At 34.4% G+C, this 13,705-nt stretch overlaps 1 protein-coding gene across 1 annotated transcript in view; it reads right to left on the reverse strand.

Moving 5' to 3' along the window:
• Nucleotides 1–4,532: 4,532 nt before the first annotated feature.
• The window catches only part of ct (homeobox protein, cut), a 251,784-nt gene continuing 242,611 nt past the window's right edge, over nt 4,533–13,705 (reverse strand). The window contains exon 13 of the mRNA XM_089102897.1: nt 4,533–12,387. Coding sequence (XP_088959023.1) covers nt 11,453–12,387 — 935 coding nt within the window. The 3' untranslated portion in view covers nt 4,533–11,452. The remainder of the gene's footprint in view (nt 12,388–13,705) is intronic.

Below are 13,705 nucleotides of genomic sequence, written 5' to 3' on the forward strand. Positions count from 1 at the left end.
GCTTGTACATACATCTGTACGCCTCCTTTTGTATGGTGTGTTTGGGGAGGAGTTAGTCCGTCTTCCCCTGTTGATGAGTTGATTAAAGTTAGTAATTTTTTTTTAATTTTTTTTTTTATTTTTTTGGTGGGTTGAGGAGTCTGGAAAGGTGAGTTACCTATTGTTTTGTATTTTATTTTTAAGGGTAGTTTGAAATAGAAAATTGAAGATTTGGTTTAAATCTCTATAACTAGAATATTAGTAGAGTAACAATTAATTTAAATCTATGTGTTAAATATTTTTTGCTCCCGACTCGGTCGAGTTTTCTCTCTGTCGGGAATTTAATGTGTCGTGTAAATATGGTATTAATATTAAAACCTTGAACCTTGAACACTAGATGTAGCAATTTCCTTTAAAATGAGCAGTTTTCTTTTAAAATGAGCTGTTGAATTTTAAAATTCAACGGTTTTCTATGATATTCCAGTGCCCCGCCAACAGTGGAGAAAAAACAGAAAAAAGATGCTTTCTATGTAGAACATCGAAACATCAAAAGTGATTGCAGCCACTTTTCTTGTTTTTCAAGCAGAAGGACTGTAAGTTTCCTCTGTAGGGTTTCAAACCATCAGGCCACGGTGGCTCTGATGGTCTACTATGTGGTTTGATCTGACACCATTTTTATGAGTTTTGAGCTGTTTTTTGTCGCTATGAGACCTGTCCGTACTAATACCTTATGATAAAAGCTATAAATACACCTAACTTGTGGGTTGTGCGATCTTGCATATGATGATGTGGTTTTTGTCAAACATTGTATTGTCTTTTAAAGCAAAGGTTTTGTTACAGACAAAAAAACACCAAGCCATCTTAGGCCAGTACAGCTACGCGCGCTCCTCCTCAGTCCTAATCTATTCAAAGCCTCCCCCTTTACACCCTCTCAGGAAATTCCCATTTCCTTTAAATCTTTCTTTATGATATACTCCCACACCAACCACAGACGACTTGCTTTCCGTTTAGCCCTAGACAGTTGGCCGAAAAGGACAATCTTCGGCAATCTGTCATCCTTCATCCGCAGAACATACCCTAGCCATTTAACCTTTCTCTCACTTCAGCCCTAGAAAGCAGGATAGAACTACACTTTTCTTACAGCCTAAAGTTTGAAATACGGTCAGTCAGCCGGGTACCTAGAACAATCCGTAGGCAATTTCTCTAAAAAAACATCTAGTCAATGTTCATCCGCTTTTCGGAGCGCCCATGCTTCAAGCCATATTTGACCACTGTTATCACTGTAGCTTCTAATATTCTGATCTTGGTTTGCAGACTTATTTTCTATTCTTTCAAAGTTTTTTTTAGCTGTGATAACACACCCTGAGCCTTGGTCATTCTACTTTTAACATCTTCACGGCTCTTACCGTCATCTACACGGCTCCTACTAATAATATTGAAAGAAAGACTTATTCTGAGGTGAAATCCGTCCAGACAAGACAGTGACTTGAACCTAGCCTATTCCATCTCCATCCAATCGGCATGGCTAAATAGGTTAATCCATCTCGTAGGATACCAGCACTGCATGGAAGTACGAGCCATGATCAACAATTTTATTTTCACATAAAACAGGCTTGAAACAAATCAAAACAAAAAAAAAAAATATACCGAATAAATCGAAATAAAAGTATGTATTACATCAGCCATTATTGCACAAAAATATTTGATATGAATGTGAACAAAGGAAACAACAGAAAGAGAGAGAGAGAGATTGGAGACAGACATATAAGCAGTGACAGTGCCAGACCAAGGTGAAAATTGTGCAAGACTCACAGCTTTTGACCCTACTGGGGAAGGGGGTGGGCTGCTTGTATGTAAAAATAGATATATAAGGTCTAGAAACAGTTTTTTACACTTTTGTAAGTTTTATAACATTAAATTGATGTTTCTCAAATTCCTTTATAGTTGATTGACTTGACAAGCTCAATACACTTTCTTGGACCTTAAACTACTATTATATTAAATGAACTAAGGAAAGCTTCAGCTCGTCGAACAATTCGTCCCCTCTAATTTTACCTTGATCATTCCCAATTTAAATAAGCTGTTCCATTTGTCTGCACTTGATCAAAAGTGGTTGTTGATCAGACAGTTTGTCTAGCTTGAAGAGAAATTCAAATTTTGAAGTATTCTCTATCTCTACCCTCATAGTCAAAACCCTTCCTCCTGATTTTTGTGGTTTTGGGTACTTGTATGATATACACCCTACTTCGCAATTTATTCATTCATTGACGCATTATAGAACCGATTTTTTTCGTCAGTTTCTTTCAGCTTAGCGTGAGACAAGACAAAGAGAAGTGACAGAATAGACGGAAAATATATAACTTGGGCTTGGGCACTTGGGCGTGTATCATACAAGGTTGTATGGTTTTGAATTTCTTGGTTTTGTACTTGGTTTTGGTTTTGTACCAAGTACTTAGTTTTGAATTTCACTTCAATTTTTAGTTCTTTAAATAACTTTTTTGCTTTCACCAAACTTTAGAAAACTTTTTGCTTTCATACAAACCATTTCTCACTAAAGTCGGCTAAGAAATCCGAAATGGATTCCAATATATCTACAGCTTGAGGAAAGATTATCACCTTGGATTGTAACATCTTACTTGCCAAGGTTAATTGGAAAGAGGAAGTCATAACAGGTAGGGAACTAAGAAACCGAAATCTTCAAGCGCTGTGCCTAAGAAGTTTGCCTCGCTCCCAAATCATCTTCAAACGAGGGAACATCATAAAAATTGCAGAGAACTTAGTGAACTTCAATGATTTAAAACCGTATTTCAGATTTATACGATCACCCTTTCCATAAATACCTAATACGGCACTTGGGCTCAACTTACAACCCCTTGCTCTGAGGGCTGTTGGGGGTGTGAGTGTGACTGTCATCTTCAAAGATACAATTACAGTATTTTTCTACTACGCTGAACAATATGACTATCCCAAAATATGGATTGGATATATTTGGGAAAATGATGGGTGAAGGGGGCTGGTTGCCCTTGAATCCCTTTCAACCCACTAAAAGGGCGCTACACATTGCAATTTCCAATCAAATGCGCCCCTTTTGAAGTTTCTACAACAGCTCCTTCTATATCTAGCGTCATGGTCTAAAACCAAAAAAGGGGGAGCTGCTTCCGATCACTTATATATTTGAAAAGGACACTAGAACTACCGATCACCAGGTTATTGAGCCCCTTTTGAAGTTTTCACGGCTACCATTTCTATAAAAGCCTTATATGCCTCCAGGGCATAACTTACAAACCTTGCCCTGAGAGCTATGGGGGGAGGGGGTTGTCATCCTCAAAGATATCATTTCCAGGCCTTTCAACTACGCTGAACAAAATGGCTATCTCAAAATTTGGATCGGATGTGTTTGGGGAAATTATGGGTGTGGGAAAGGGGTTTTGCTGGTTGCTCTCCAATGACTTTCAACTATTAAAAGGGCACTAGAACTTGAAATTTCAAATTAAATGAGTCCATTTTGAAGTTTCAAAAACAACTATTTCTATACGAAGTGCCCTGGTCTAAACAAACAAAAAAAAAAATAATAAAAATAAATAACACATTGAGACATCGTTCTTTATTTAAGCAGCGTTATTGCGCTGCCTATGAAATAACCAAGAGCTAGTTTTATGGTATTAGTTTTGGCAAAAATGTTTCAAAATTTGTCAAAAAGTCTTTCCCTAGCAGCAAAGCCTTAAATGTTATCCCTTATTATATTCTAATTTTTGATACCCTACTTAAAACCCAAAATCTATAAAGCGTAAATATACAGGAAAAATAAAAAATGTCTGCTCTTCATATATATTTTATATTTCATTGTGTTTTGTATATATGTAGTTATAAATTTGGTTAAGATACTATAGAAAAAATTGCTGAATATTTCTATCTCTCTCTCTCTCTCTCTCTCTCTCTCTCTCTCTCTCTTTCTCTGTCTCTCTCTGTCTCTCTCTCTCTCTCTCTCTATCTCTCTCTCTCTCTCTCTCTCTCTCGTTCTCTCTCTATAAATCACTCTTTCTCACTCTCTCTCTATGGTTGAAGGTGGCACTAGTGTTGAAAAATATCACCAACATCGCCTAACGTTTGGTTTTCCTTCACGTTTTTTCAATATAACAATAAAGTAAATTTAGTCAAATAGGCGAAATTAGTTTAGTAATAAATGCCTGATCCCAATTCCTGAAAAAGAATACAACTACTAGGCTCGGAACATTGCCAAGAACTGTCTCGATCTAGATGGCGTTTGTAATGTTTTGTTGTCAATGGATGCGCCAGTTTCAGCCGTTGCAAGTTAGGCATACTATTTGGTCTCAACCATAATCATAGTTAAAAGTAGTGAAAGAGCTCCATTCCAATTTATTATTTTGCCTGTGAGTATTACGAAGACACTAACCCCCTGACCAGGGGGGTAATGTCCTTTGACGTCCTTTGTTTACGTCCTTTGACGTAAACATCACTTTTAAATATCTTAAAACCTTGAACCCCTGATATCTTAAATATTCCCTAGTCTAATGCGAAAAAGCTAATGCGAATTCAGCGAAAAAGCTTTATTTCAAATATCAATCGAATATAATAAAGAGAAAAAAAGAGAAATAACAATGTTTAAGATACGTAAAATTCATAATATAGCATAACTATTGAACAACATATACATAATGTAGGTAATAAAAAAGAGACACAAAGATTGACAAATTAAAAAAATATATTACATATCATGGCGCTAAGTGCCTAAATGCCCAAATTTGGCATATCACCGGGTAAAAATAACTATCGTCTAGATGAATGATTCCAATTCTTATTAGGCCAATATTATTATGGCCCAATATAGCCCTTTCTAGCCTAATATTATTATAACATGAGTTCGTAGCCCTTAACATTTATTCCGTTAAAATTCCAGAATAAATGTAGCCCCTTAACATTTGTAGCCCCTTAACATTTGTAGCCCCTTAACATTTGTAGCCCCTTAAGATTTATTCCAGTGAAAATAACTATCATCTAGATGAAGGATTCCAATTCTTATTAGGCCAATATTATCATAGCCTAATATAGCCCTATCTAGCCCAATATTATTATAACATTTGTAGCCCCTTAATATTTATTCCGGTAAAAAAAAGATTAATTACGTTTTCAGACTACACCGCCTTCCTAATTATAATAAAACTGTAGCGGAAACATTGAAAAACAGAGTTTAAACAATAAGACAGTGAGGCAGGGGCGTAATTTGTCATGGGGCAGGGAAGAGGGCATCTGCCCCTCCCACACCACTGTTTGACCCTCCCCCCCCCCCAGCTGAGATTTAGTTTCTCCAAAATCTTGACAAAATTAAGATAAGCCTGCATAGTTCAAGCGTTCACAGAAAATGGGTCAGTTTTCTTTAATATATGAAGAATACGATTTCTCGACAAATTTACGGAAGTAAATTGCACCGTTAGATTGGGGTATTTATATCATTAGATTCATTAGTTTCATATTTATCATTACTTATACAATTAGATTCATTTGTTTCACATTTATTTTTTTTACCAAGCCAGAATTTTCGCATAACTTAAGACTTTCTTGCAGGAACTGATCTTAACTTGATTAATAAAACAGAAAAAAAGTCCTATTTTCGGAAGTCTTTCATCTAAAATTGCTTATTAAATAGAAGAATTTTTTTTTATTTTCGGAAGTGTTTCATCAGGTATTCTTTTCGGAAGCCTTTTCAGGGTATTATTCACTCTGAAAAATGTAGAAGCTAATGTAAATTGATAAAGCTGAATCTCAGCATAAAAAAATTATCACCTTAAATTGAAACATTAAAATCATAAAATTCCAGAACAATTATATAACTATAAATTAAGATAATTATATTATAGTTAGTTAATTATAATTTCAATAATCATAATTATATAAAATCATATATAAACAATATAAAATGATCCTAACTAATTAGTGATTAATTATATCAGGAAGTAGGAAGTATGTCTAAACCTTTTTTCAAAATCTCCCTTATAAATGAATTGCAGCCCCTTCAAAGTTGCTTACAGACCTGGTTGAGAGGCTCTAATTTAGAATAATGCAATATTATGATAAATTCTACAATAATAAGATAATTAAAAAAAAAAACCAGTTGACTTATTAATAGTAATTGGCGATCCTAAGCCAGTGGCGGATCAAGGGGGCGCCCCCCCCCCTAACGTAGTATAAAGTAGTGTAATTTACTTAATTAACGCAAGTTTGCGTTAATTAAACTAGCTCCTAACGCAATTTTATCGGATCAACCTATTTTGCCCCCCCCCCTAAAAAAAAAATCCTGGATCCGCCCCTGTCCTAAGCCATGAAATGTCTCAAAATACTTTAAACTATGCGTCAAAGAGGGTTAAAAAAAAAGTCCAGTAACTTCGAATATGAAAGTTTGAGGAAATAAAAGAAATGCCACTTTTCATCTTGAAACGGTGATATTTTGTCAACATTTAAAGTTTAATCCTCCAAACAAATTTTTAGTTCTTAACACTTTTGTACTAGTAAAATGAATTGAAAACCTAATTAAAAATGTTACTTTCTAAAAAATGACATTTAAATTGACACATTGTTTAAGATTTCTAGCACCAAATTTAAAACTTAAATTCATTAGAATTTTAAACCTAAAAGCTCTAAAATTGATTTATTATTATCATAGAAGCAAGCTTCAAAAGTGAAAAAGATTATTTGAAAACTAATAATCCAAGGGACCCAAAATTCAGACTGCAAGTAATTTTGGACAACTAACTAAGCTTATTACTTTCAAGACAGAAGATTGAAATGAAATGATCGAGGCATGTTTCAAAATTCAAAAGGTTAAGCAACGTCCCTATCCAAATTCAAGTTGGAATATATGATTGAAAGTATGACGTCTTTCAAGATAGTCTTCGAGTATAGTTTAAACCAAAAGACTATATTTCTTAGGCTTTTTTTAAACTTCGCAATGAAAACCCCATCCCCCCAAAATACCAATAGGCGATACAGGGTTATAAGATAGATAAACAGAACAAATTTAAAAATTTTACTAGCTTTATCACACTCAAGAATGTTTAAGCTATCATTCAAACATCTCCTAAAGTTTGTACAAAGTAAACCCGAATTAAGAAAAGGCGAAAATACGGAGAATAAGGTGGAAGACAACCTTAAAAGCAAAAAGCAATAAGATTTTTTGGCACAAAGCGAAAAAACACCGAAAAATGCAAACTTTCAATATGTGAAAGGTGGAGCAAAGATTACAAGTGAACTTTAAAAAACTTGATGACGAAGGCTACAGAAGCATAGATTAATGAATATAATATAGATGGTGCTGTCTCTTTTTGATAATTTTGTCCTCTACAAGGATTAGGTGAAATAATTTAATATCAGTAATATCCATGGGCGCCCATAAGAGGGGGGGCAGGGGGGGCCCCCCCCCTTCCCCTGGCTGAATGATGCTGACTTATTTTTATATATTTTTTCTGAGAATTCTATTGTATAGCATTAAAAGTGCCAATTAGACGAGGTTTGCCCCCCCCCCAGAATTCAGCTTATGGGCGCCCATGGTAATATCACTACTAAACGTACAACTATCCAAGCTTGAATACTACGCAGCTTTTTGTTTAACCAATTTTAATGGGTTAATTTTTGTTTAATCAATTGTATTATAATCATTCTATAAAAACGTTTCTTATATTCATTAATTTATTGCAAAGAAATGAGAGAATGGGAAAATAATGGGTTAAAATAAAAAGTAAAAATACGGTAAAAATTGTTGGAAAGATGCTCTCTTAAAATACATGATCAAAATTCAATTTAATGGGTTTTACTCGAATTATTTCTCGAAAGAACTAACTTATAATAACTGGGTGTTTACCCAACGAGTTTAAATTATGGATAAAAAAAATCTTAAAAAACTTTTACGTTTAAAATATATCTCTTAAAAATTGTAAAATGGCTAATTTCCGACATTTTTAACCAAATAAACTAGTACTGACAGCAATTGTACTGCATATTATGACATCAATCAGGTGTTAAAAAGGTGTGGCTATTATTCTCTCCAAAAATAAGAAAGAATGATTGGCTTAGAAAATTACACCACAGGTATAAACCAATAAGATAAAAGAATGTTTTTTACCTTAGAACTACAAAATTAACTTCTCAGTTTTTTATCACTTCTAAGCACAATCATTGATATATAACTAGAAACTATTTTTATTTTAACTTGCAAGGAACACAAATTTTTGTGCTTGCGTAGTTGGTACACGCACAATTATGTATTTACGCACAAAGGTATAGACGTATGAGTCTATACGTATATACGTCTGTAACCGTGTGTGTGCACAAATGTGTAAAAAATGGCAAAGAAGTATTTTACTTTGTTAGACAGGTTAGTTTGAAAAACGCAACTAAAAGTTGCTTTACGAGAGTATTAATAAAAATCAAAATAATTTTGAAAAAAATGAGCAGGAAATAAGGGGAATGTTTCAATAAAAGGGAAAAATCCCCTAGGGAAAAATGATAGGAAATACAGGGTAAAATATAAATTTGCCTCCGTATTAAGTGAAAAAATCTATCTACACCAAAGACTTGGTTTTGATTAAAGGCACTGATTACTTTGATAAAAATGCATGCACATATTATAAAATTACAAGAGGTAAAAAGTTGAGGATAAGATCAAAGAGTAAGAATAACTGATAAAAGAGGAAACTTAGATTACTTTTCTGGCCGAAAACAACCAATGCCATCTAGAATTGCTTAATAAAATCACAAGATTAATTATATGTTAGAATAAAATTTTACTTGGATTTTTTAACATTATTTTGTCTTTATTATTACACCGGCCCAACATAAATGCATATATTTGCTGAAAAGACATAATTAAGCCGAAAATATATAATTGGTATGTTTATATAGGTTTTCATATATTTTTCATATATTTTTATATATATTTTTTCTCGTACTTTTTACAGTTGTAACTATTTTATAATTGATATGAATTTGTGTAAAAACACTATCCATTTCCGAAAAAATTCACAATCCCCCAAAAAAATATGGACTTTAAAATCAAAATCAAAAGTTGAACATTTTATAACCAAAGGTGTACCCAGAATTTTGTTCGGGGGAGGCCGTATTTTCTGGGGGGGGGGGTGCGAAAAATCTTTAAAAATGTATCAAAAGCTTGTTTATATGCATTTTTGTTACGTTTTTATGAGTGGGATAAAAAATTTGGAGGGAGGCTTCAAGGCCCGTAACCCAACCCATGGATACGAATTTGATTATAACTATACTCAATTTAAACTTGTCTGGAATTTTCTTCTAGTACTGTTGGGCAACGCTGCACTACGCTAGCGGCGCAATAAAATTTAAATTTCCATCGCGCTTATTTCAAAATACTTATGTTTCCTCTCTTGTTGTTTTTCTGAACTCTTTGGATAAGATAAAAAAATTATTTTTTTTTATTTTTTATACAAGGAAGACGAAGATTTATGAAAAAAATGGCAAATAGACAATGAAAAGGCAACTTGAAGTTGATAAAATGCAAAACCTTTCAGAAATCCAAGCAACACCGAAAAGAAGATAAGTTAGTTATTAACGTAGTTTTTTTTTCACTTTATTTATTTTCTTAAGTTTCTCCATATCTGAACAAAGATTAGGAAATTCAATTTAAACTATAAAAATGATTATAATGACAGCGATTCGAAGACGGTTAGTACACGAAATTTCGAGGAGGATTTTGATTGAAGAGGAGGTGGTGATTGAAGAGGAGGAGGTGATCACCTCCTCCTTGAAGGAGGAGGTGATTTTGATTGAAGAGGAGGGACACTGTTTCAACTTCCCAAGTTTATGCAACTTTACCACGGAGTTATGATTTTCTAGGGGTTCGAAAGGTTCTTTGACGATTCTTAGGGGCTCACATTGCGACTTACCAATTTTGAGAATTGAACTACTTCAAACAAATAGGCAAGCAGATTAGATTTGACCTATTCGTTAAATATCCTCGTCAAGGCCGTATCCAGGGGGAGTTAGGGGGTTTGAACCCCCTCCCCCTCCCGAAATGTTTTTCTGACTCGTAAAAACGTAACAAAAATGGACATAAACAAATTTTTTATGCGTTTTTTTAGTTTTTTGTGTAACCCTCCCCCCCCCCCCCAAAAAAAATAGTTTGTTTTATCATTAAAACCCCCTCCGAAAAAAAAATCCTGGGTACGGCCTTGATCCTTGTCTTGTTTCAATGTCTTTTTTTTTATTTTGTGTGGTTTATAAAAGTGGTTTATTTTCGTTTTGTGTGGCCCACTGTGTGGCTTTTGTGTGGCTTTTTAGGCTTAGTAACCGCTTTACGTTTGTGATAGTATCTTTTTTTAATGATTGATTGATTGATTGAAGTATTAATAAAATGATTCATTGATTGATTGATTGAAACTTGTGAGCTATGCTGATATGAGCCATGTGATCACTTTCTTTATTTTGAAAGGGATAAGACTAAGTGGGCGAAGTTAAACTGAGCAAAGGCAAATGCTGAAAGCAAATGCTCAAAACAAGGAAGGAAAATGAAAACAAAGCGAGATACGGACCCCCAATCATTATTAGCAACAAAATCTAAAATGGAGGAGGTTATTATTATTTGTGGATTCCCTAAACTGAGTTGATAAAGGAGATGCAGGATTATCCATCTATTATTAATTTATTATTTAATATATGAATTTTTATGATTTACTATTAATTTCTTATTATTACTATTTATTATTAATTTATTAATTATTGTAGATTATAGTAATAATTTATTACTATCTAGCATTAATTATTATCACTAATTTATTACTATTCTTTATTTATAATTACATGGTACACGTCAGTTATATCTACCAGGAGCTAGAACTGAATAAGATATTACACTTTCTAATCAGAAACGTACTCAAGAGGACTTGATACCCCCCCCCCTGAAGACTTGAGGTATTTTCAGACTTTTCTAGCATTTTCTTTATAACTTGCCTATTTTTGTAGTTTCTTTTATTGCTGTACCCCCTCCTTCCTATTAATATGATTCCTGCAGACTTGCCAGTTACAAAAATTAATTTTCAAATATGAGTTTTCATTATTATTTTTTAGCTAATTCATATAGTTTAATTTGGTTACTAGCTTGTCTTCTTTTGCGATGGAATAAGTTGAAAAGCGAGAAAATCACATTACTTTGAAAAAGTAAGCAAAAATTTAATTGATAAAAATATACACATACGAGATCTTAAAAATGTAAAGGGCAGGACAAAGTCACACAAATTTCAAAGCAGATAGAAAAAAAATTACGAAAAATGTAATTTAAAATATGTATATGCGCTTAAGGCGAAAAAATCACAAAGTGAAATATATGTGATTTTAAAGGCTCACAATAGCCTATATCAGAAAAAAGGAAAAAATATTAACATTGCACAAATGCGCGATAAAGCTGAACTGAGATCGAACTTTAAATCTTTTATTCTCACAGTTCGTCGCTCTCTTTTTTGACAGATTCTGACAACCCCATGTCATCTCGCAAAACCGGTTTTTCTGTATTATAGTTCTCGTCTTTAGTTAATGCCAAATCTTGTGGCTCTCTTTTGACAACGCAGTTTATAGTAATATCACTAGGGGAGCTTTCATTTTCCTTCTTAATTTTCTTTCTAGTCTCATCTGAATCACTATCCTCCCCCTCCTTCAGATAAGCAGGGTTCACCCATTGCGGGGCTGTAGATTTCCTTTTTCTTCTAGATGACCCAAAACACGACCCTTCCCCCTTCACAACCGGGGTATCTTTCCGAGATTCTAGTGGCGAGCCAGGAGCGCTAATATCACTATGACAGTCACCTTCAGAGCCTCGACTCGGAGATTCTGGTTTATGGCTGCCTGTCCGAAGATCCAGGCCCGGTGCAGCTGACTGCATATTATATAGCATATACAACATTTCTGGAGAATAGCTAGCACCGTAAAATGGTGTTTGAAATGGCGTAATCACTGGAGTTTTTATTAAATCATGTTGATTCTGGAGTTCAAATAACCGTTGGCTTAACAGCATGCGATAGCGAAGTGCTTCAAAGTCTGGAGTTGGCTGTGGAAAGGGATTAAACGCAGTAGCTTGAGTAAGGACCGACTCCTCCTGCATTTGCTTCAGCTTCTGACTATTAAACCAGTTCATAACAGCTTTAGAGGGTAGATTAAGTTCTTTAGATAAAGTGTCTAAATTCCCTTGACTGGAAAAGGGATCAATATTAAAAGCCATTTGGAGAGCTTCTTTCTGTTCATGTGATAGCTTCATCTTACGATCCTTTGGCTCCTCGTCTGATACTTCACTTCCGTAGCTGTCATCTGCTGAGTTGGGTGGATCACCATCATTCACCCCATCCCTTAGTCTCCTTCGACTTAAATCTCGCCGCTCAGCTGAAAAAGGTCAAACGTAAGGAACAGATATAGATATAATTAATAAACGGTAAAAAACTGGGTACTGGTGCATTATGCGGGCACCGCGAAGAAGTCAAGTTTGGGTAATTCTAATGAAATAAAATAGGATGAATATATAATAGTTCAGAAACAAATTTGGGCTATATATTTGCACATTAGGGGTGTGGGTGGGTGGGTGGTGGATAAAGTATATCATATATTAAATACATAACCTTTTCTCCCCTAAATCTCAAAAAAACAATCGTTTAAATATTGTAACTCATTGAGAAAGCACGGCTTTGCAATCATTTATCTATAGCGGTCTCTTGCAAATAGCTCTTTTGACGGGTTTCGTGACGGGTTTTCTTGATACAGTCTATAGCGGTGGACCCGCATAATGCACCAGTACCTAAATGTAGGTAAAGGTAGAGGTGGCCAAAATTTATTTTAAGTACAAAAAAATTGTTCCTATTCTACCTATATTTGGTAATTTTTTTAAGGTTAATGACCAAATAAATAGCCGTATACAGCCACGGATTTATAAGATGAGAAGTTGAGTGCCCCCTTTTGGGAACATTTTGGTCTTGGGCCCTTTAAGAGGCAGAGAGGCAACCAAAAAGCCATCTACAACCAGAGAATTATAGAAATAAGAGCGTCGATGAAAAAGGGTTAGAATATAAAGAATGGACAGAGAAGATTACCGCGGGATCAGGAGAAGTCCAACAGGAGCAGGGGGGGGTATCAACCAAACTCAGCTGGAAATAAAATTAAGTGTCCTACCAATACGTTATCAAGACCAGAAGTGTTTCCGACCTTTATACGGAAAGAAATATATTGATATTTCTCTTGAGATATATTTATATATTTAAAGATATATTTAATGAAGGTTAAGTAAATTGCAAAAGTTGTAGTTAAAGATAATTAAAAGGAGTGAAGCAGTGTCAAATAATGTTTAAGGATCGAAAAATTGTGTTATTTTTTGCTATATTTAAATTTCTCTTGAAAAGTTACTGACGTCTATATACCAGACAAAAAGCCAGAGACAGCCATAGTTTTATTAGAGGGAGTTTATCAATAGATTCTTCCGTGGGGGGGGGGCCTCAAAAATGTTTCTTTACGGCAAAATGTCCGAAGTTTCACCTGGGGGTTCTTAGACTAATACTGTTCTTATTGAAAGCACCTACCCCCCCCCGCAATAGAAGTTTGTCAAATAGACTCAGGCAGGCTCCAGTATACTCCAATCGGCCTTTTGAACGAATAGCTTTACGAATTCTATCACCATGTAATATTGAAAAAAAATACAATCTTTATTTTCGAT

The sequence above is a fragment of the Artemia sp. Qi Xiang Cuo genome, chromosome 17, assembly GCF_049724085.1.
Source record: "Artemia sp. Qi Xiang Cuo chromosome 17, ASM4972408v1, whole genome shotgun sequence".
Classification (NCBI taxonomy): domain Eukaryota; kingdom Metazoa; phylum Arthropoda; class Branchiopoda; order Anostraca; family Artemiidae; genus Artemia; species Artemia sp. Qi Xiang Cuo.